Here is a 24,806-nt window from a genome sequence, read left to right as displayed (position 1 = left end):
AAAAACAAAAAGCTTACGCGATGTGGTGTAAGGGCTAAACCTGCCCACCTTGGAGCTTGCGAACCAGGTTCGAGGCTCCCCTCGGCTCAACATCCTATGATGCTGGGTAAATCACCTAAGCCCTGATTTATATTTTTTGCACCGCATTACCGTCATTTATTGACTTACAAAATGTGATTGTAGTTTGTACGTTTGCGCCGCTTTTGCGTCAAAAAATGACACGAATGCAGCGCCTAAAAAGTATAACTATGGGCCTGTATTTTGTAAGTTTGCGCCGCTTTGCGTCAATAAATTACGGTAATGCGGCGCAAAAAAGTATATATCAGGGCCTTAATCTCCCCGTGTCTACCAAATATGAACGTGTCCTAGTGTAACATAATTGGAGCTCATGTAAAGCGCTCCAATACTCCCGGGTCCAGTTCGCCCTATATGAAGCCACAAAAAATAAAGAAACCCTGTAAGACTTTTCAGTGAAATAATGCACACGCTTCAAAGACGCGTGTGCAACCTTCACATCACAGGCTCGAATCCCAGAGCCGACCTTCCAGCTCTCTGGGACCAATAAGTCGACAATCGATTGATTTGACTACCAATACAGCGCTTTTAGACTGTGCTGCTGAAGCGCTTTACAAGGAACCAACAAACATACTTTATACCTCATTAAAAGCAGAGAATGCGGCCTCGTTAATATCTTTTGAAACTGGATCTGTGCATACGCAGCTGCGGGGGGCTGGGCTCGGTATGAACAACATTAATATGATCTCTGCAGAGTTTTGGACTAGGGCGGATTAGCATATCAAAGCGGGAGCCCGGGGCAAGAGAAGCCATCGATAGCCGCGCACGGGCTGCGGTAAAGATTATTGGTCCTGATGGCGAGTGGAGCGGAGCTGCGGGCTCTTCCCGAAGAGCCATTAACGGCGAGCGAGAGTCGGGGGAGGGATGCTCGGCAGTAAATATTGGATCTGGGTCAGTAGCTGCCCATTCCGTCAAGCCCTGGGTCTGGGGAGGGGCCACCAGAGGCAGCAACCCCCGGGGCGTGGGGCAGCACGGGAAGTGCGCATGCGTCCCTAGGCGGGGACGAATCGCGGTCCTTGAGGAAATGACACGCTCTCGTGGCATGGGAGCTCCCTGCGCGGAATTTGGGATAGTGAGGAATGTCCTAGCGGACCCTCAAGGGAACAGGGGATGCTTGATTGGCAGACAGAGCAATCAAAGATGGAAGGGGGTGCACAAATGATGGTGGGAACTGGGACTTAGATGAAGAGATGGACAGAGATGGAAAAACAGGCATAATTCAATGGGGCGCAGACTTTGAGGCACAGACATGCGGGGGCACCGGATTTCATTCAGAGCAGTGCTTAATTTGAGCCGGAGCCTGCCGGTGGGGGGCACTGGCACCTATTTTTGAGTACCAGCACTTAATTTACCACAATAGACATTTACCGAGACCAACAGAGGGAAAAACAAACAAAAACAAATACAGAACATCCATCACCAAAAGAGAAAGCAGAAACTTGTTAGAGTGATATATCAGGGTAGGGAGTGCCCGGCAGAGAATTAAAGAAGCCTGAAGTGGATGCAGGATCACACGCCCTTGCTATTGGCGCTCTGACATTTTTTTACGCCAGCTGTGGGTAAAAAGCACAGGCACAGAGATGAGCAAAGAGATTCAAAGAGAGTCCAAGATAAAGATCAAAAGAAGAGCGAGCAAAAAGAAATTAGCTGTACTGAAGAACAAGTAAAAAGAAACACCCAGCCAGACAGCAATGGGCAGAAAAATTGGCACATAAAGAAATATGCAGACAGCTCAGCAAATAGACAAGTGGCAGGCGGGCAGAGATGCATAGAAAGAGATGACGAGATAGACTGATGCATGGACAGAGATGTACACAGGCAGATATGCCCAGTTCTAAGATGGATATATAGATGAAGTATTAGACAGACCTACAGTCAGAGATGCAAAGAAAACATAGATGGATAATGCTATGTTGAATCATATATAACGGCCTGCCAATCACAACTGAGTGTACTTATAATTCAACATGAAATGATCCTGCATCATGCAAACACATTCAAAACAAGAAACCTGACAACAATCAAAATACCTGCAATACTGCATTACATAGAAAGTCCCTGTGTATGTTATATTTTGTTACCAGATTACTGGATGAAAGGTAAATTCTCTAGCTAGAACGAACAATAAAAACACATTCACAGCAGGCCTCACGCAAGTGCTCCACTGTGACGTGCAAACAGGAGAATAGGTCATATGATACATATTTGGTAAGTTTGTTGCAAGTTTGTTGCAAATTCATTGGTACAAAGTGGCACACTTGAAAAGACAAGTATTCTAGGCCTAATTTTCAAAGGTTGGTGTGTGAGTCAGTGGTCAAAGTGCATTAAAAAGCATGGGGACTGTGATTCTAAGTACACTGGGGGTTGCGTCAGTGAGTGTGATAGTGGGGAGCATGGGGTCAAAGGCATGGCTGCAAAATAATACCTATATTGTTGGCCTTTCAATTTCTGGCAACTACATATAGAAGAGCAAACACACCTTAAGTGAAAAATAAATGTAAGTTGAACTAATAATTAGGAAATGCACGATTTTAATTTATGAAACCCCTACTGATTATTGCAATCACTGCAGATGTTATTGATCAGAAAACCACAAAACTAAAACCTGGTTGGTGCAAGTGGGGAATAGTGATTTGTGTATTTTTAGTGCCCAGTCTATGACAGAAAGCACCATGAATATGCAAGTCATTCTATTACAGTTGTATTACACACAATAGAAGATAGACTGCTGGAAAATGCAGAGGAAAGTTTGGTTTAAAATAAAAAAAGTGTTTTTATTAGTACGCAATCAGACTGAATCTACTGCAAACACTTTTTATAAACGCTCATTAAAAGCAGACACTCTGGGCGACTAACACTCTTACATTACCTTTCAAAAAGAACAAATCCTGGTCTTCATGAAGCATCAAGTGACTCTATCAATTAAAGCCAATGCCGGCTTCCAAGCAGCCTTTACATTTGCAGAATGACCAATTCCACACATTTAAATTTTTTAGGCAGCATACACCCTGGTGAGATGTCTTGTTTCTTCTTTAGCTGGTTGTCGCTCCCACAGCTCCACAGCACAAGACTTGATTCCTTCCATTTCATCTGAGGCATCTCAACTTTTGGAATTAACTGTCCTGCAACAGTTGCCTTTTTACAAAAAGTAAGGAAAATGCGTTTGTTAAATTTAAAAAGTGTGGGCGCATAGTGCCCACTGATCCTGCCCACTTCCAACTCTGGTATGGGTGTGTCTTACTCTTGAAATACTCCGGTCTTACTCATGAAGAGTAATCCAGGAGTGCTACTGGAGTTTGGGAAGAGGCCATGAGTAAATTAGAGCAACATGTTTGTGAATGGAGCCTGCTATTCTTTTGGATATGTCGGCAGTTTTGCTTTTATCTTCAATATTAATGATTACATTTTCTGCTTGTGCACCATGACAGCAGGCCTTGGATATCATGATATTGTCCCTGATTTCTAACTTGTCAATGGGTTATACTGAGAAGAGCCAGATTTCAGTTCACAGTGGAAAAGCAGCATACTTGTCATTTACAAAAAAGGAGAATAAACTTAGCAAACGAGGAGCACAAATATAGGCTTGAGAAACTGCCCACTCAAACTAAACAGAAAGAAACATCCTTGGCAGGTGTGATATAGACAACACAGTTCTACTTGCCGTCCAGACCTGGAATTGCAGGTATGGAAAAAAAGGAGGGATCTAACTATACATTAGAAAGTGTAAAATACAGAGAACTTTTAATCTTATGTTTTTCTCAACTTGGAGTAGGTACAGACTTTGAGGCACTGGTGTGATAAGAACACAATGGGCACATTTCTTGTTCTAGCACACTTGAAACAACATGACCAAAGAAGCAGGCATGTCCCTTTGAATACAGTAGCATCAAGAAACCTAACCCCCTGCCACCCTGCAAACTACATGGAGCACCCCCTTCCCACCAGACTCAGTCAGGAGCTCTCAGGCCAGGATACTGTGCTAAGGGGGCCCTCTTGAGATCAGGGCCCCCCACACTGCAGGGGCTGCAGGACCCTATGTTACGCCACTGGGTGAATCCCATCTGCAGAATGATAATGGTAATTTCAAACAAACAATAGAATAATAAAGTGTAAGATTGACAACACTGGTCTGTGAAATCAATCCTATTTCCTTTCTACCTGTCCTAGGCTACAGTGACATTTTTTTAAGGAAGACATGCAGATTTCTACCTATCACCGCTGGTGCCAGACTATGAGGGCTAGTTAACAGCCCGCTGCACCAAGCATGTCTTCCCTCCAAAGTGTGGAGAATCATGCCTTGAGAGATAGAGTGTATCCATAATTAAAAAGTGAAATATTGAAAAAAGGGAAAAAATCTAAATTAAAAATAAAATAATTATAACAAAAACAAGGAGCAAACAATGAAAAGGTATTCCCAGTTTAACTCAGCCTGTCAGCAATCAAATAGTTATGAAGAAAACCAAGGATGCAGGAAAATGGCAAAAAGCACTTAAAGGTACTCTAATGGAGAGGATGACTATAATTATCTATTGAATTTAGAATTTCACCAAACTCCAAAGTACCAAGTTGGGTGATAAGAACTTCAGTTAAAAAGACTGCTATAATGGTCTCAAAACTTTAAGAAAAGTTACAGCAGATCATCAACTTTCTGCTTGGGAAATCCATGGGTTTAACTATTGTGCTAGTTGATGGCAAAGAAAACACACCCAATAGTGTGTCCTTACACCAATGTGCACAGAGAGACCTTCAAGTAAGACATCACTGTGCTTGTTCCACACAGTAGGTAGCAGTGCCTCACTGGTGTGTCAACTTCAACAATATCGTATTAACTGGAAATACACCAATTTGTGCTCTTGAATGGAAGAAAAATGAAATTTTTGTGTCAAGCATATTAATGAATTGAAACCATCAACATACTTCGTAGTTCGAGGCAGCAAAGAAAATTCATGTGGTACGCCCAGGTCAGAAAGGAGAAATGCCCATGTCAGAGAGGAGCGAGCCACAAGGCCCAAGAGTTGACCATGTCAGAGAGGAGAACACCAGACCAAGGTCAGAGAGCAAGATCCTGGTCTAGGAGGAGCAAGACCCAGGTCAGTGAGGTCAGATGGCAGTAAGACTTAGGCCAGAGTATTGACTCAGGTCAGAGATGAACAAGTGAGGAACAAGACATAGGTCAGAGAGGAGCAAGATCTAGTTTACAGAGGCACAAAACTGAAGTCAGAGTGGATCTAGTACCAGGTCATAAATGAGCAAGACCCTGTCCAGATTACAGCAAGACCAAGCTGTGAGAGGAGAAGCATCCGTGGCACGGAGGAACAACATTAAGTATGATTAAGGTCAGAAACAAACAAGATGCAGGTCAAAGAGATAAAGGTCTCTGATCTTTGTCACTGGAGTGTCCATGCACTCTCCTACACCTGCTAATGCAGTCTGATCTGTATGTCACCTGATCCTACCCAAGTGCCTACAGGATCTGGTAGGAGTTGGGAGGGTTGAGTGAAAATTGTCATTTTAGTTTTATGAGGCACAATGGTTTGAACTGTATTTATTGATTCTTCAGTCTTATGTCTTCATGTATAGAAGTTCCAAGGGATTTTTTTCTCTCGCCACTGTTCTTTAGTATGTTGTAATTCGCTCTAGCAGGTACTTTTATATCCTGGTGGGCCAATTGCTATATGAATTCTAATGATATCCAAACATCGTAGCTGGATGAGGATAGACGTGCTGTAGAGCTCTGTTGTAATGCCTCATAGGCACCTTGTTCAGACAGCGATCTCATGTATTAGCAATGACAGTCTGAGTTTGATTTTTTGAAAGGATGGACCCTGTTTTTTAGGACTGAAAATCTGTGGTCCTCTCAAATAAGTATGTGACTTGCATTTGTGAATAATGCTTAATAATTATTGCTGGTTTCTTCTGACAGATATGAGAGCCATCAAACCGTAGGGTTCATGCCCAAACAAATTATACATTTTTAGTAGATTGAGAACACTATCCCATACAACTGACAGTAGTTGACCAAGGAAGTTCAAAATGTCATGCCTGTGCTTGTGAATGTCTACTCGCCACCAGCCACAAAATCAAACTTAAGCTGTCCACATGGTCTATCAATTGTTGATAGTCATTGGTCTGCCCTCCCTCTTCTATGAAATCAGGCAATGTAAATACAGTTGTATCCTTTAATCTTTCTTTATAGAAGGCAATTAGATCAAGAACTCTCTGCTTTTGAGTTGCAGAAATGGAATATTGTGTGCCATAATTGACATACCATGCATACAAAAATAAAATAGATGTTTTGTTATTGAAATTGTTTTAACGTCTCAGATCCAAATTAAAAAACTCAATATCTTTTTTTTTTTTTTACATTTTTGATACCTACAGGGAGTGTGGCTTGAGAATATATTACAGCAGCAAATCTACAAAGTAAAGGGCCTCACTTTCTTTTTCGATTGAATTATGGTAAACTCCATTAAGAAGAGCAGATTACAAATCTGGCGCTTATAGAAACAGTCTGGCTGGCAGTAATGATTCAGTGCTGCAATGTATAAAAGACAGGCCTTGGCAATACCAATAAACCTGGCTTTAATGTTCTAACAGATGCAATCTGAGGCATGCACAAATGCTGTGTGCATGTGTTACATGGACACATATTGTTTAGTGTATAAAGTCCAAACCTATTGTCTTTGCCAATACTGGGGAGAAAAGTAGTCGGACCCATCCCAATCACCTTCAGAACCAATCACAGCACCAAGACAGCCCTTATTGCTGCAATAGATGACATCCAAGCCCTACTTGACAGAGGAGAATCAGCCACCCTCATCCTCCTGGACCCTTCTGCAGCCTTTGACACTATCTCTCACCAAAATCTCACCAATCAACTATGCCGGATTGTAATCACTGACGATGCACTCAAATGGATGGCATCCTTCCCCACCAGATGCAACCAAAGAGTCCGCCTCCCCCCTTCACCTCACAACCCAAGCACACGATCTGCGATGTAACCCAAGGCTCATCCCTCAGCCCAAACCTCTTCAACATCTACATGACACTACTCACAGACATTGTCATATCCCACCACATCAACATCGTCTCCTACGCTGATGACACACAGTTCATCCTCTCTCTCTCTCTTTCTCTCTCTCTCCCTCAGAGGACCCCACATCAGCAAAGACCAACTTCCACAACTGCATGACAAACGTCACAACATGGATGAAAAACAACTGCTTGAAGCTCAACACAGACAAAATGGAAGCTCTGATCTTCGGCAGACACACTGCCCTCTGGAATGAGTCCTGGTGGCCAGCGCAGCTCTGACCAACTTCAATGGCAAAAGACCAAGCCCGCAACCTCAGTATCATCCTGGACAGCAAACTCTCCATGAAACGGCAGGTGAACGCTGTCTCCTAAGCCTGCTTCCACATGATCTGCATGCTCTGCAAGATCTTCAGATGGCTCCCCATCAGCACTAGGAAATCAGTGACACTAGCCCTCATCGCCAGTTAGCTTGACTATGGCAACACACCCTACACAAGCACCACTACCAAACTATTACAAAGACTCCTGACAACCCATAATGCAGCAGCCAGACCGATCTTCTACCTTCCCAAGAAAGCACACATCACCCAGCATCTAAAAGACCTCCACTTGCTTCCCATCCAGAAAAGATGCAATTTCAAGCTCCTCTCCCATGCCCACAGAGCTCTCCACAACCAAGAACTAGCCTACCTGAACCACCGCCTGATTTTCCACCTACTGACCAGAAACCTCCGCTTCTCACACCTCGCCCCCGCACAGACACCATGCATCTGCTGCAGCCACTTTGGAGGATGCTCCTTCACGCACCTTACCACCAAATGCTGGAACACCCTCCCCCTCCACCTCCGCACTGCACCCTCGCTGAACCACTTCAGGAAAGGACTCAAGACCTGGCTCTTCAACAGATACCTGCAGCACAGTGCCTGGATACCCCCCAGGGTGCGTAATTTACATGTTTTAACTAAAAACATAGGGCTCGTTTACAAGAAACCGGTGCGTCATGATCCATGCACCAGTTTTCTTGCACCACCCTGTGCCCCCTAACGATGCCACGGGAGTGCTGTATTTACAATACAGTGCGCCATGGCTCAAGGTGTCCCAACAGCGTCAGAAATTCTGATGCTGTTGTGGTACTAAACCTTAACATTGCTGGACTAGTGTCAACATTTTGATGCTAGTCCAGCAGTGTTAAGGGGACCCCATAGACAACAGCACAGCATCACCAACGCCTGCTGTGAGCAGCCATTAAAAAACTGCTGCCATGCTGCCAGATATAATGTGGCTCAAGTCTTTACAAACTGGTGCAATGGTGACATTGCACCAGTTTGTAAATATTGTGTGGGGGTGAGGGACTGTTCTACGCCGTCGTGGCATAAAACAAAATGATGCTGAGGTGGCACATATTCCTTGTAAATCAGGCCTATTGTTTGTAGCGGAAATTGATTAAAAGATTCTGAAAGAAGTGCCGCACATGGTCAGTCTATCGGAAAAGATAAATTGTAATGTTACAGTTCTTGATTACTGTGGTTAAGAGTTTAACTGCCATTAAAAATGTGAAAAAGTTAGCCAGATGCTAATAATGTGTCCTAAAGTGACAAAATAGTGAAATAACACTGCTACAAAATATGCCCAACTAAGCCACATAATTTTTTTTTTTCCGGGTCACATAATTTAGTGAAACCTGCCACATAATGTGGTCCTCCAGTGCTGCTTAAGTATGAAAACATGAATACAATTGCCTTCCAGCAAGTGTCCCGGTCAAATACACCATGTACATATAAACTTTCGAAATGTCAGCCAGAGTGAATATCAGGGCCATTGTTCTTCATTGTTCTACAGCTCTTCCTAGTTGCTGCTGGTACAGGGGCCAGCCCTGCTTTCGTGTTATGTGAAAGAATAGCTGTCAGTATAGCTCAGCTAGTTGAATGTTTGCTGCTGACATAAGTGTTGATCTGAAGCTGACATGTTTAAATCCTGGTAAGGCAGAGTCAGTATTTCAGCCTTCCGAGGCTCAGTATACTGATTAACCCAAACTGGGTAATAGTAGCATCTGCTACTGTCATTGTTTAGAAACGGTAGACGTGTCACATGATGCGTTATATGAACAAAACAAGTTGTCGTTACAAATAGACGTAGGATGCTGTTTTAGGGATCATATTTTCCAAATAGATATTAAAACAACGTGTTGTGTGCAGCTACAAATAATATCCCAGGCATGTAATAACAATAACATTAATAATAATAATAATAATAATAATAATAATAACAATAATAACAATAATAATAAAGTTTAATAATGTAATCTTTATTTCCAAATGATTGTTTGAGTATTTTCTACAGGTGCTGTATTGTTCAATCAAGTCCTGTAGAGCATTTAATATCTCTACATTACAAGGATATTGCAAGTCACGTGGCGTTCCATTACCATGTAGAGGCACTTGGCTGAAGGTGGAATGTCTTTAGAGTGACATGGAAATCTAGTCACTTACAGTATCCTTTTGAAATACCCAGTTTGGGGTATGTTATTCCATACTATCAGTGTTTCCCTCACCTTAATTTCCCCCAATGGCATGCAGATAGTGGCTGAGCCTGCTTGTGCGCCCCCTCCGCCCTAAGAGTCTGCAGCAGTCAGCTTTGCTGCTCTGTGTGGTGACCCCCACTCTCTCAGAGGCACAACACTATCACATACAGCATCTTCTTCATGAGAAACTTTGGCAGGTGGCATGACATGTGTGTTTATCCCCTGTACTTTCCATGGATTATGGAAAGCTTCACACTGGCAGCAGCATGTGTACATCTACATGCCATTACTACTCACATGCAATAAGTTATTACAATCAGTCAGGACTTTTTCTAGTTCTGGGCATTTTCTGACATCAGAAGCTGCCTGTAGTAAAAATATTGGTAACCACTATATAGAGATTAAATTTCTCACTGCAAAATTATAGCCTCTAAGGGGCATATTTACAAAATAATGAAGCAGCCTAGCAACGCAAGCCATCTTGCAGCGCCAAGCCATGAAATTAGGAAAGTGCAGGGATGCGTCGTATTTACAGCAATTAGAAGCATCCATGTACTTTCCTCAGCACTAGCGCACAATTGGCAGCCTAGAATTAATGCAGGAACCATTGCAGGGATGATTGTTTATGTGGAGGAAGGGACACCTTCCTGCACATAAAAAATCATTAATGCCATTTTCCTCATGCAGCACACACAGAAAGAAAAAACGAGGAGAAATAGAGATATTTGTCTTCCTTGCGCCACTTTTACGCCACCCCGGGGATGGCGTAGGAATCTGACATACTCCCTGCCTTGTAAATCTGGAAATGCGTAGGATCCCAAGGGTGTTGTGTGGGAACACCCACAGCAACAGAAAAGGGGACCACATTTACAGGGCCATGAAAACCCATGCCAGGTGGCGTTGCGTGGTCTTGTAAATATGGGCAGGCACACTGCCCCGCCAAAGCGTCAAAAAAAGGGACACTCCAGTGGTGATAGTGGCTTGTACATAAGCCTCTAAATATAACCCTCCCAAGATTTCGATCTGCCCTAAAGCTACTACCCAGCACTTTCTCGCAAATATGTCAAGACTGGAGATAGGATAATAAAATAATCAAGGTTCATTAAGAGGTGGAAAGTCACGTTTGCAGTAGATCTGCAAGGATGTTTTACTGATTTTTATATCTAGAAGCTGTAAAGAACTTACTCATCCAAAGGAAACTCGCTTGAAATAAACTTTGAGCGGATGAGACCGTTTTTTAAATGTAAGAAAATTGAAAGTGTGATGCAGTAAGCAGTGATTTCTCGTGTTAGTTAAGCTACAGGAAGAAAACACGATAAGATTTCAATTTTTCAGCTATTTTTCTTAGAACATCATTATTTGACACTTTCGTTTTCACTCAAGTGGCTTATAAATACGTACACCTACAGTAGATACAAAATAGCATCTTTTTAAATATGGGTTTGTCATTTTGTTCTTGAGCAAAGAAAGTTTTTTTGCTTATAAATGGCATTGTTTGAAAATTCGGCACAAACCATAAAAAATATGCTCATACTACAACAAGTTTTTAAGAGAACACGCACAACTTTTAACATTTCTATGGCATGACGTTCTGGAGATTAAATTTAACATAGGGAGGTGGTGGCATAGTGCTCCAAGACTTATTAACCCAGAATGACCAGACTATGCACCTAGAATGCAAGAAACAGAGGGCCAGAGTTGTGCAGCGCCACTTTTCTTGAGCCACTCAGCGCCCTTCAAATGCCACCTTGTGTGTGCCATGTCTAAGATATGGTGCACCATGGCAGTAGTTAGGCAACTAGCGTCAGAATTTTTTTACACTAGTTCGTAGCTCTTCAGGAATAATGTAAAAAATTATGATGCTAATTCTGCAAAGCCCATTGAGGCCCACTGTAAACAATGGTGTGACTCCTTTCAATACCTTCTCTGAGCAGGCTTTAAAAGTGCTGAAAAATGATAGAAGAAATTGCACCATTTCCTCCCCCCTCCTCCAACAGGAGTTTTGGCCTCGTTGGGCCACATTAGCATAAAAAATGGCACTAATGTAGCACAAAAAGGCGCTAGGGGCTCTTAAATCTGTCCCCGAGTGTGCAGTAGTACATGGTTCGCCAAATCAGTCTGTTTTTGAGTAAAGATATATTTATGTTGTCCCCTTGTTTTTTACAGGTAACAGACTCCGGGAATTACTGGAGTGAAGTCTACCAAAGTGTTGGTTTGTATGTGTGTGATTGATAGATTCGGAACACATGTACAAGTGTGTAAGAGCATAGGGCTCCAAGAGAACCTAAATATTGGGACCCTTCATGGTCCTGAAGAAAGCCGGTTGTACCTTAGGGGCACTTTAGGATCCAGGTGAAAGTTGTCGCTCCATTTAGAGGTTGAAGTTACATCTTTCTCCACTCACATCGCCGTATGTTTTCAACGCAGTTTAAAGCCCCCCAAGTAAATAGAGGTTTTATTAGGGGCCTGAAGATTATTTTAATATATTAAAAAATGGATCCTACAAATTATAAACCAAAGAGCTCCTCTTCCCATCTGTGAAGGGAAAGTGTTGAGCTTGCTGGTTGTAGTAGATGACTGGACTTGAACTTGACAATGAAGCTTGTCACACAGTGGTGTGCGAGGAGAGTTTTAAGTAATAAAACAAGGAATGCTTCTCCGTTTGGACTGAAAAAATGGGAGGGCTGATGTATTTTATTGTACTTCTCTTATTTGCCTATTACCCAATAACTCCTTAATTATGGTTTTGTCATGTAGTCCATAAGAAAATCTGTTTGTTTTTGCTGATAACTTTGACATCATTTGATAATTCTGCATAAACCTTAATAAAAATGTTTTTCTAGTTTTCTATGATACTTTAAAGGTTTGTGTAGATTGGCAAGGGTGTGAGCTATAAAAAAGCAGCTGGATTGAATGACACCTAATATGGAAAGTGCCCAGCCTCTTGAGCATGTTTTCCTATTGTTGGTGTAAATTTATTGAGTAGTGTTGTTGTTGTTGTTGTTGTTGTTTAAAAAGACAATGTATAGATATCAGAACAGGAAAGAGCCTGGAGCCCACATGTTTGCAGACTTGATTTTATGTACGGACCTGGAATGTGCCTGGAAGTCTGAAGGTGGACATTTGCTCTTTCCTCACAGTGATTAGAAACCAGACATAGTCAGAATTAATTCTGTTGGGTGGTGGTTGCCATTTTCCCAAGTGGTCATAAAATAACAACCCAGGTTTCTTATCAAAGAACCTACTCTGAAACGAGCCACTGACTTTTCTGTAGGAACACCAAGTATAGGCCACGGAGAAGAGGGTCACGGTGATAAGGTATGCCACTTCTAGGAAGTGAGGATTTCCCATTGTTTTCACTAAGATGTTTGGCTCTCATTTCAGAAGAAGCTCTTGGATGAGAAACGTATGTGATTAATTTATGGGTCCTTCAGTAGAGGGTAGACCTTTCTCCCAATTAAATTCATTCTAACTATATTTGTCTCACTTTCATTGTGAAGAATGATTTAGGGAAGATAAACCTCTGCACATGATTAACCTCTTATTACCTTCTTGGACAACTTTACATTTGCTCTGTCCAACATTTTATGAAGACATATGTTGTCTGCTGACTACAGACAGTTGTGTAAGAAGATTTGAGGTCCACAGGGGCAAGGAAGCAGAGTGGCACGTGCCACCATCAGGGACCAATCTTCCAAGAGATTAAAAAAACAGAAAATCTGACTACATAAAGCTAAAGGATCCCACAGACAATATGTTTTTTTTCCTTAAGAAGCAAATCTAAGGTGAGTAGTCAACAATGGCTCTCTATAACACTCACCGTATTTCTAGTCTTAACCCTAAAGCACACTCAGAACCTACCCTGAACTTGACTTATCTCTGCACTGATACCAGTATGCACTGCACACATACATTCAACTTGCCTGTCCCTGGTGCTAGTTAGGACTTGTACATACTGTTATACAGATGGAGACATTTTACTTTAAAGTGTGTTACCTTTGGCCCTGTACGAAAAACCTTCCAAAATTCTGTCAGAAACAAAATATGTATCTTTACGTCTCATAATAGAAATTGGACTGGACATTAGCAAAGGGGAAGGAAAGTGCCAAATGTTGCCTTCTAACTTTAGCACTAATAATTGCTAGTAATAAAGGACAGAAAATCTTTGACTGGGGGCCATGCCCAGACAACTCTGGAAAGAGTGACTACTTACAGGTATTTTCCAAGGCCAGCTCTGTCCCCATTGTTCAGTGAGCTCTGGGGATATGGGCAGGACATGGGTGAAGCCCACATCCAGTACTTGGTAGGCACATCCGACACCATGAGTAGAAGACCAGGTCCTGTGTTCAATACCTGCTGACAATGAACCTATGCCATGTCCACTGGGTACCAGGATGACTGTCTGCATGCATGCATTGACAAAGGCCATTTCTTTTGTCCATTGCCTCCTGGGTACATCAATAAACAGTGCCTAGTGGTACCAGAAGTACAGGGGGACACAGTGCATGCACAGTACCCACTGGGCATGTCAGAGATGGTGCCCACTGATTACCGTAGTATTGGGCTCAGGTATGGTCAACAACAACACAAAAGCCTTTGCCTCTAGTAACACGATCAGTTAGTAACTAAGGAAGGAAAATGTTCACAGGGTGTGGTCTTGATGCCAGTGTCCACTAAGCCCAAGTGCATGTTAAGCCAAAGATGTCCTGGGGGTGTGTATCCGGGCGTAGGGCTTGGCCTTGCTGCTAAATACCGATAGACATACTCAGGGGCGTGGGCAGCAGTTACTAGGGGTTGAAGACTGACTGCAGGACATTGTCAATGGCCACTACCTGTGCCCACAGCCTGCTGGATACATCTATTGGTACAGGCTCCTGCCCGCTGGAGGTTGCCAACGGCAACGTTCTGCTTTAAATACCAGCTGTCGTACTCAATTGTGTGACCAGCGGCTGAAAGGCCACATCCTATGACGATTACTGACTAAACAGTGCTGAAGTTTGTGCCCAGTAAAAACTGGGGGCAGGGCCCTGAGCATCATCAATTAGAGCATTTCAAACCTTATTTAGATTACTGAAAAACCTTTGAAAAACTTAAATAACATTGAAGATAAATATCACACAAATCTCGTAACACGTTACTACTCATGCCTCAGACACATTTCCCCAAGGTTCATCCGATACCCCTTTCCCCAAGCCCACTTGCTTTGGCATTCGTCATGTCATGTGTAGTCAGGAGTAGTGCCTTAAGGTTGTTTCTGATTTCACGGCTCATCTTAATTGGTGAATTTCAGCTGTTTGGTTTTATATTTTAGCAATAATGCCCCATAAGCTGATTTTGATTTTATGTGGCATTCCTTTTTTAATATAATTTTGAAATGTTTCTAATCAATATTTTCTGTAACCCAATTTTTCAGCAGTTCTTTCAGATAGCATGCTTAATTAGGGACGGTACTCCCAGTCCCATTTCTTAGAGTGTGAATACTGGCTTTGTCCACTTGGTACTGATTTCAGGTATTGCAGTTTGTTAATACCCACTGCTCAGGAACCAGGCCCTAGTGCCAACCGAGTTTTGCTCTACCCAGAAGGTCCTGGTGATTGTGTGTGGTCTTTGGACGTCTCCTGTCCTGTCGTGTCCTGTCAGTCCACAGTGGCTACTTTACATGGTTGTTCGCCACTCCCTGCCAGTTTCCTAAAACCTCAGTAAGTAATCAACAGACCCTTTGGCAATGGCCTGTGTGAAGTTTCCTATCCACATACGCTCTGGGCACAGCCATTAACAGTATTTTGTCACCATGTCTCATGTACCCTGACCCCAAGTCCTACATGGGTTAGGGTGTGACAGCTCTGCCCTCCGTGCCCCAGAAACATATTTTCGAAAATGGTGTCCACAGACTTCAAAACACTCCGTGATCATTGCGAAGTATCACAAAATGGCAGACAGAGCAAAAGACTGGGCTCCCAATAGTCAATCAGATTCGACGGCCATGCATAAAAGTGTAAAGTTTTGGATGCCTTCAGGTTTCTGGTTATTTTCTGTCCTCGCAGGTGCGTTTTTTAAAATTACAGGAAAACAAACGGATGGATTCACAACCAATGAGGAAGCGCACACAAAGGAAACTGACCTAGGTGCATATTCAAAATTCCATGTCATTTGATTTGGGGTGTTTTTTTCTGAATCTCATCCCAAGTTAGTATTTTGGTGTTAACACTGAGAAATCATTTTGGTACACCAACCCCTATACCCGTGTCCCCTATAGACGAATCTGAACCAAACTTTCAATCACATATCAAAGAAAAGTAAACTAGGTTTCTGTGAAGTTGTGTGCAGACTGCCATGCGATGCTGGAGGGATCATCAAAGCAAAATGTGCTTATGAACTAAACAATAAATCTAGTAAATATAGAGGTGGCATTGTATACAATGTATATGTTCATAGCTAGATTCAATGACATGCTAAATCACACAATGACAACTAAACTATAAACTATAGCCGGGGTGATAGTGACAGCAATAAAAATAACAATAATGGTTCTTCTACTACAGTTAAGCTGGAGAAATTTCAGTAATTATGCATTGCTGTTGTGATGCAAAACTCTGCAAATACTCCAGCTTGAGAAATAGTAATTTGGGGTGAAATCCTATTTCTGGAGCCCATGAACAACAAATTAAGGCCCATATCCATGGGGAATTGGCGTAGGGTAGCGCTGCAAGTCTTCCTGCAGCGCTTCCCTATGTCAACATGAATGGGCAGGAATGCACTGTATTTATGAAATACGGTACATTCCTGTCCTTTCCTCCTGCGCTGATGCACAATTAGCTGCCTAACGCCAATGCAGGCACTCTTGCATCATGGAGCAGGGGTGCCTGTATTGCATGTAGGATTGTTTTTGTGCAGGAAAGGGCACCTTCCTGCACAAAAGCAATCCTGAAGAGGCGTTTTCCTTTTTACATGCGGGCGCAAAGCGTTCCGTCCCTCTTCTAATCTCTCTTTAGGGGGATTTTAACCACGCCCATGTTACGTCAGTCACTTTCATTTTTTCGTGGGCTTGCCTTTTAAAATCTGCTTGTTTTCATTTGTGAAAGGCATGCATGCGTCTTGCCTTTTCAGGTGTTTAGCCCTCCTCGAGAGCACCGGTAAACCACTGGAAACATACGAGGCTCGATGTTTTCCGTATGGTTTCTGGACTACTTTTTCTCTTTATTTCGATCGCTCAATCATTTTTTATTTTTCATTTAATGTGGCAAGAAAAGTCCAGTTAGGTTAGCTCTAACTCGACGTAATGCGAGACCCGTTGCATTGCAAATGCTTGTTCTATGTATGCTGCAGAATTCAGCACACATGACAAAAAGGAAAAATGAGGAGAAATTAAGATATTTCTCCTCGTTACGCCTGCTCTGGGGAGGCGTAAGGTTTTGGCGCTGCCCCAGGTTTACATGTTTAAATAAATCTAGGGCACTGTCAAAATCCCTGGATGTTGCATGGGAAAAGTCACTGCAACGCCCATGGAACGCCACCCTGGCGCAGAGTAAGGCAACGCAGTGACTTGCGCTGCTTTGTCTTACTGCATATCTATGAGGCCATTCAAAGCCATGCAAAGTGGCTTTGTGTGGCCTCATAGATATCGGTGAGAGGTTTGCATCGCTGGACCAACAAAAAAAGTGACGCTTGGGCGGCACAAGCCTCTCATAAATATGCCCCTAAGAGAGCGAGAGAGGCTGCTGGCTATTGCTGTTCGTCTCCTGCAGCACTTAGTGTAATTTTCTTATCACAAAATGCATCCTCTGAACCATTTTGGATGGGATGGTGCATTTGGCATCCAGAAAGAAGTGTTAAATGCTGGATTATGCTTCTCATGTAATTATGAATAATTACAAGTAATTTAGTAATAATTACACTAGAAAGATTTACGCCACTTATGCCTCACGCTATTCCTGACCCAAAATACCTTTTGCCATAAACAGCATCCAAGGGGAATAGACAGGACCTGGAGTTTAATTACAGCTGCTTTTAAAATACAAAATCTGGCTTTTGTTTCCGCTCCGTTTTTCTAGATGAAAAGCAACTAGCAGAAAGGAGATATTTATTGCAACATCTTTATTTTTGCACACGTTAAGGAATTGAAGGAACAGAAACTTTCCCCCTTCCCTAAAACTCCCTAATCTCTCAATCTGAGATACTGGCCTAGCAATCTTTACTATCATGTTTAAATTCAATTAAAAAAATACTTATTTTCCATGTATCCATATTTAAAAATGAATACAGACAGGTTTCTGTCTCTATTCATCTGCACACATGTTAGACCTGGGCGCCTTATTTGTTAACCAGCTGTTGTCTTTGCATCATTACTATTACTGTCCATGTTGGTGTATTACAGTAAGGAGTGGCCGCCATGTGAGTAGTAGCAGTGAAGTATGTGATGATCCCAATTCAGCGCGCGCGGAGGCCTCTGGTACAGCCGGCAGCTGCGTGGACAGGGGCCGCGGTGCCCTGCAAGGGATGCCCTGGCGCAGAGGGGATTAGGGCGGCTGGTGCTGCCCGTCGGTACCATCTGCACCAGCCTCGGATGACCCGGCGCCCCCTTCTTCGGCTCTAATCCTAACGGTTTTCAGTGGCGCCCCCTCCTGCCACCCCACACCCGGCCCAGACACGCACTGCCAGCGGCCGCCACATTATACAGCTCCGAAGTGAGGAGCGGTGAGTGAGTCCCACAGCTCCGAGGTAAGGAGCGCTGTGAGAGGCGAATAGGAGCGCTTTAAAGCCCAAGTGAGGAGCTGTGAGAGCTGTGATAGGAGCCCCACAGCTCCTAGGTAAGGAGCGGTGTGAGAGGCGAATAGGAGCGCCCCTCAAGTCACGAGGGAGGAGCGGTGTGAGGTGTTACAGGAGCCCCACAGCTCCGAAGTGAGGAACAGTGTAAGGTGCGAATAGGAGCGCTTTAAAGCACAAGTGAGGAGCGGTGAGAGGTGGGACAGGAGCCCCACAGCTCCGAACTGATGATAAGTGTGACAGGAGAATAGGAGCGCCCCAAATCAAAAATGAGGAGCGGTGTGACAGGAGCCCCCACAGCTCCGAAGTAAGGATGCGTTTAACCACCTTCCAGCTCCTCTGTCTATAGGACTCTTACTCGCTCTCCAAATATATAAATGTATACGCGTAGTTCATATGCGAGGTATAGCAATGTCCACACGTAGTGCGCAGTTTACACATAGTTCCACGCAAATGCGTGTCCGCGCATTTTGTGTGCACTTTCTGCCTTAAAAATGCTGTTTGTATTTGTAAATAGCAAATAAAGCGTCTCGATGGATATTATGGGAAGACAAGTGAGATATACACATATATATATAATATTGTTTTTTCACATAGTGTGTTAATAAATTCAGGGGGTGGTGACTATTATTTGAAAATATTGTACAATAGATACATTTGTATATAATTTAATATTATACACTAAACGAACGGCCGTCTGTGTAGTTTGGTTCCTAACATTATTATTTGTTACTGAGGCTGCAGACACGCGTCACGACTGGCGCCGTCGCCAATGTTCGAATGATCCCGATCGGCGCACACTGCGGGCCCCGCCTCTTTGTGGATTTTATTGAGCGTGCGAACTCTCAGCTTTTAGTTGGAATACGAAAAACATACACAAAATAGCTCGGCCTTATTTAGAAAATAAAGAACCGAATATTATACGCAGAAACTTCATCGGAGGTCGATGTCTAGTTTCGATGTTACTTAACAGTTTTGTTCCCATTCTCCATAAATATACGTTAGTAAAAGCAACTTTTTCGAAAAACTCGGCACATTGTGTAGAGTTAATGTTTTTAGATGAATCAAATACTTGGATGAATTGCCGTAAATCTGTCGACCACACCCTTCTGTTTTAGTTTTGCAATGGTTTTAATTAACTGGGCAAATAAAGATTTGAAGTTTCATGATAAAAACGATTGATTTGTGGTTGTGGAACAGGAAGGGTAGGTAATGGATGAACGAATGGAGAGAGGGATGAAGGAATGAATGAAATAGGGAATTTACCGCAGACGAATAAATGTCGAATTAAACAAGGAAGACAGGAAGTTATAGTAGGTTCAGATAGGAAGAAACAAGGAATGGAGGAACCAACTGAGGAAGTGAGGGTGGAGGGAGGAGAGCGCGGAGAGACTGAGGCAGGAAGCATTTGTCATGTACATGTCTGTTATGCGCTTCGATACCCTTTGGGTGTGTTGCGTAGAACACATTTCTGTATCATAACATGGATGAATAAATGTCACATCTGCTAATGTGTCCGTTTCCTGATGCAGTTTCGACATATTTTCTCATCCTGCACAAAACACGGGGTCTTTGTTAAAAGTCAGAGCCCCCCAACAGCCGGTGACTCGCCTGTCTTTCTGCTAAAACCTGCGCAAGTCTGGACGAAGGGGCGCAAAAACGGACTTACCTCTCCTGATGACGCCGCCCTGCCCGTTAAGGACCAGGCCACACTGCGCCTCCACCGAGCCCTGCAACAAAAAGCACACAGAGGCACAGGTTACAACAGTGGCCGTGGTCGGGTTATTGTGACAAGCCTGCGCCGAAAGCACTGCGCCGTCGATGGATTGCTTTAAGGCTCGTGGTTGTAGTACCACGGCACTGTATTTAAACACACAAACATCAAGGATTCTTTATACATAGCGCCTAGAGCAGATAAACATTATATAAATGGCCAGGTGTATTTCTGGTCACAAATGCCCGTGATATAATGCCCCCTTGCACAGGGGATAGCATGGTTTCTCCCACCGTGTTCCAGCCCAGAGTATGTATACACCGTGTGTGCAGGTGGAACAGTGTCACACAATGTCCTGTGTTAATCTGCTGAGCCTCTGCTGGTTGTCTGAACTAGGCCTTGCGCACGTACACGAGTGCAGTAAACACGTTCTCCGAGCTGCTGAAGTGTGCAACCGAGAGAAAGTGCCAGCGATCACTCATACTGCTGCAATAGGGTCCATGTGCACACACGAGCAGTGCGCGCACGCACGCGCGTGGATATCTGTGCGTGCACGCGCGTGTGGATATCTGTGCATTATGTGTGTGTACTCCGCGCAGGTGAAAAAATGAGTTGCTGTCCTCTATACCTGCAATGCCTGCCTTTACATACTCTGATGTGTTTAATAAAACTATGGACTAGATGAACTAAAAATGTCTCTTACGGTATTTGTATTTACAGCACATACGTACAGAGAGGCTACCGTATGGTGCACTTTAATACATCCCTCGTGAAGCTGGTATCTGAATGAAATATGCATTGCTATGTGGATTTTGCTGCATATTATAATATTATACTGATGGATCATCCTGCAATGTATCATGTGCATTGCGCGAAATAGACAGGTGGGGATGTTCTACATGAATCTGCACTGTGTGGCTACATAATTAACTGTGTCATTAACTATGTGCATTGTGTGCAATATTCCAAGTGAACATACGTAATCACAGGGCACATAAGGGCGTTGTGTGCAGTCAAAAAAGGTGTGTTTTTATGGCTCTGTAATATGTCTGACTACATATGCACCGTGTACGATTACAGTTTGTAAGTACGCTAGTGATGTTTGTGCAGTGTGTATGTCCGCCAGAGATGCAGAGGGACAACATGCTTTATAAATGTACGCTGTGTCTGGCCGCATGCACACTGTGGCCCATATTTATACTTTTTTAGCGCCGCATTTGCGACGCATTTTGGCGCAAACTTACCAAATACAATTGTAATTTGTAAGTTTGCGCCGCTTAAATGTGGCGCTAAAAAATGTATAAATATAGGCCTGTATGCGCTAAAGATACACTGCAGATACTTGAACAACGTATTGAGTGTAATGGACATGCGTGAACATTCCCCAGGCATTCGCACCATGGTTTGCTGAGGGTGCACTGCAGGTAAATTTCCATGTGCATATAGGTTCCTTGGTAAGCAGAGTAAATTTGTACGCTGCAAGATATCCGTGTGCACTGTTCATTGGCAGGGGCATGACTGAATGTGCATTGCGTGGTACTATGGGGTAGAGTGTGTGCACTCTAAAGTCCTGCACATACGGCTGACAGCGCTCTGTGTGCACATCAGAGGACGTCTCTGTGTACTGGTACGGGCCTGCACATGCGTCTGACAGCACACGGTGTGCACCTTAGAGGGAGTGTCTGTATATACTGACTGGTCTGCAGACACTGTGTGCAGCTCAGAGGACGGGTCTGTGTACACGTACAGGCCTGCACATGTGTCTGACAGCACACGGTGTGCACCTTAGAGGACGTGGCTGTATGTACTGACTGGTCTGCAGACACGGCGTGCACCTGGCGTGTCTGTATGTACTCACTGGTCTGCAGACATGGCTGACAGCACACTGTGTGCAGCTCAGAGGAAGTGTCTGTGTGTGCTCGTACAGGTCTGCACGTGTGTCTGACAGCACACGGTGTGCACCTTAGAGGACGTGGCTGTATGTACTCACTGGTCTGCAAACATGGCTGACAGCACACTATGTGCAGCTCAGAGGAAGTGTCTGTGTGTGCTCGTACAGGTCTGCACGTGTGTCTGACAGCACACGGTGTGCACCTTAGAGGACGTGGCTGTATGTACTCACTGGTCTGCAAACATGGCTGACAGCACACTGTGTGCAGCTCAGAGGAAGTGTCTGTGTGTGCTCGTACAGGTCTGCACGTGTGTCTGACAGCTCACTCTGTGCACCTTACAGGACGTGTTTGTGTCACGGCTGTGTGGAGCTGTACGCCCTCACATTCAAGCTCCATTATGCATATGTGGGGCAGTAGAGGTCGCACTAACAGGTGGTTTCGTTACCAGGCCGCAAAGAAAGGTGGCGTGCAGAGCAGGCCCTCGCCCGACGAAACCAGCCTGACATAAACAGCTCGGCCTTGTTAAAACGTAAGCAGACGAGGACGGGGAGCCCTCCCATTCAGGGCCAGTCACGGCTGCCTCTGTGCGCCGGGCCCTAAAGTGATTATCGGGCTCGGGCAGGAGGGGTGGGCCAAGTCGCATATATTACGGCTCTGATGGGGAAAGGTGTGACAGTTCCCTTTGTGGGCCATGGCAAATCTTTTTAGGGGGCTGAAAGATGAGGCCACAGCCCCGAGACTCCTTGCATCTGTTCCTCTGACTCCTGCGCCCTCCGCGCCAATGGCGCCCACTTAGCATTCCGCTCGGGGGAGGCTCATTTACATTCGGTGCATTCGAAATGAGGGGATGCTGATGAACTTTTCGGGGAGGAGAGGAGGCGGGAATGGCAAGTTTCGTCGCTAACTATTCTGAGGCGGCCCCGGGAGTATCCAGGGTGCTGCCAGTAAGCCACCTACGAGTAGGCCCCTTCCAGACCCAAGATGGCGCACGGCGGTGTAAGTCTCTGTGCACCTCGGGGACTGTCCGCGGGCAGTGCCACGGGCTCTGGATCCGAGAGGCCCGAGCTCCGACCTCAACTTGCCCAATCTCTCTGCCTCGAGCTGCACATGTGAAGGACTGTGAAGTGGCGTCCTGCTTGGAAGTGCAGCGCCATTGAAATGTAATGAGAAGAAACGCCTTAACCAGAGCCACCCACCCAAATGTAATAATATTAATAAGAAGAAGAAGAAGAAAAGAAGAGGCAGGCACTTTTAATATGTTTCTAAACTTTCACAGTTTCTTGCTAGGTAAAGGAATGGAGACACTGATACAGGACTGACTTACTGGAAAACACAAAACATAGTCGAGTGGGAAAGTGAGGAAAAGATTTCAGAGTTCTTGATTCAAATCAGCATCTAGGTAATAATAATGATATCAATAATAATAACAATAATAGTTATTATTATTCTCACGCTTGTTTTAATAATGTCGCTATTGTTATTACTGTTAATATTGATATTACTATCATTATTGCTATTATTTTTATTATCCTCGTTCATAATTATAATGGAGGCCAATATAATATTAAACAAATAATTTACAGAGCCACAGTTTACAAATTCCTTTGTCCCCGGACTTTAACTCCTTCTTTTCCTCCTTCAAGCGGCCGAGCATGTTGTCTGGTCGGATGACATTGCATTAATGACCAGTTGAATGGCACTAAGTCGTAAATTGGATAAACTACGGTGCTCTTTTGCACGGGATTTACTCTTTGTCCGGCCTCTTGCAAATTTCCTAATCCCCTCTTTTGAAAAATGCCCCGCTTTGTGCCAGGCAATGGGACGAAATTTGTACAGCCACAAAACAAATCAAGAGCAGACGTGGCCAGAGAAAGCGGGAGTAAATCGGTTGAGCTGAGCCGAGCCCTGAATGGCAGGCTCTTTTACCCCTTTCTCCCGGTTTGCCGACATAAGGGGTCGGCGCCGAAGACGTGAATTTGGGAAGCCGCGCGCCTGCAGCGACTGGAAGAAGCCACTGGCTTGGAGTTTAGAAAGTCACGTTTACGGCGCGGCGCCTTTGATCTCGCGCCCTTCCGGTGTGCTCGGGCGCAGGGGCGTCGTGCACCCCAAGTGCACCTGATTCCACCCGGCCCCGCTGCTCTGACACTCTCAGAGCGATTTTAAAGAGGGGGTTGTCACCTTTTGATTAAACAAGACACAAGCGAAGAACTTTGTGTTCTTTAAGGGGGGGGGGGGGGCGGGATATTTTATTCCTCTGTGGGATATGTGCGTGGGTCTTCATTAATATATGTCTATGGATGTGTATTTGTGTGTTAACACATGCGCTTATATACATTAAATACAAACACGTGGGTGAGTATATATGCACACTTTATTTCATGTATGTATGTATGCATGTGTGTGAATGTTTATATATTGTTCTCGCACATATGCACACACACATATATATGTGTATACATACGCTTATACACACACATATATGTAGATAGATAGATAGATAGCTAGATAGATATTTCACATATGGGTGCGTATACTATACATGCATGCTTCTCGTTTATGGGTGCTCTTTAAATATCCCTATATATGTATATTTGTCTATAGAGTATACACAAATGCGGGTTGGAGTATACAGACACGTACGTTTTAATGTGAATATGTACATGTTATATATATTTCTTTACCACATTTACCTGTAAACACCTTCATACTTCAGTGTATTGTTTACATATATGTGTCGCTAAGTATATGTACACGGAATTCTGTTCACGGGGTTGTGCATGCATGTTCATATAGTCCTTGAATATGT

The 24,806-nt window shown here is 43.9% G+C and overlaps 1 protein-coding gene across 1 annotated transcript in view; it reads right to left on the bottom strand.

The window, feature by feature from the left end:
- The window catches only part of TFAP2D (transcription factor AP-2 delta), a 72,309-nt gene that overhangs the window by 42,026 nt on the left and 5,477 nt on the right, over positions 1–24,806 (bottom strand). The window contains exon 3 of the mRNA XM_069236794.1: positions 20,064–20,124. Coding sequence (XP_069092895.1) covers positions 20,064–20,124 — 61 coding nt within the window. The remainder of the gene's footprint in view (positions 1–20,063; positions 20,125–24,806) is intronic.

The sequence above is a fragment of the Pleurodeles waltl genome, chromosome 5 (genome assembly GCF_031143425.1).
Source record: "Pleurodeles waltl isolate 20211129_DDA chromosome 5, aPleWal1.hap1.20221129, whole genome shotgun sequence".
In the NCBI taxonomy this organism is placed as follows: domain Eukaryota; kingdom Metazoa; phylum Chordata; class Amphibia; order Caudata; family Salamandridae; genus Pleurodeles; species Pleurodeles waltl.
This window is presented reverse-complemented; position numbering and strand designations above follow the sequence as displayed.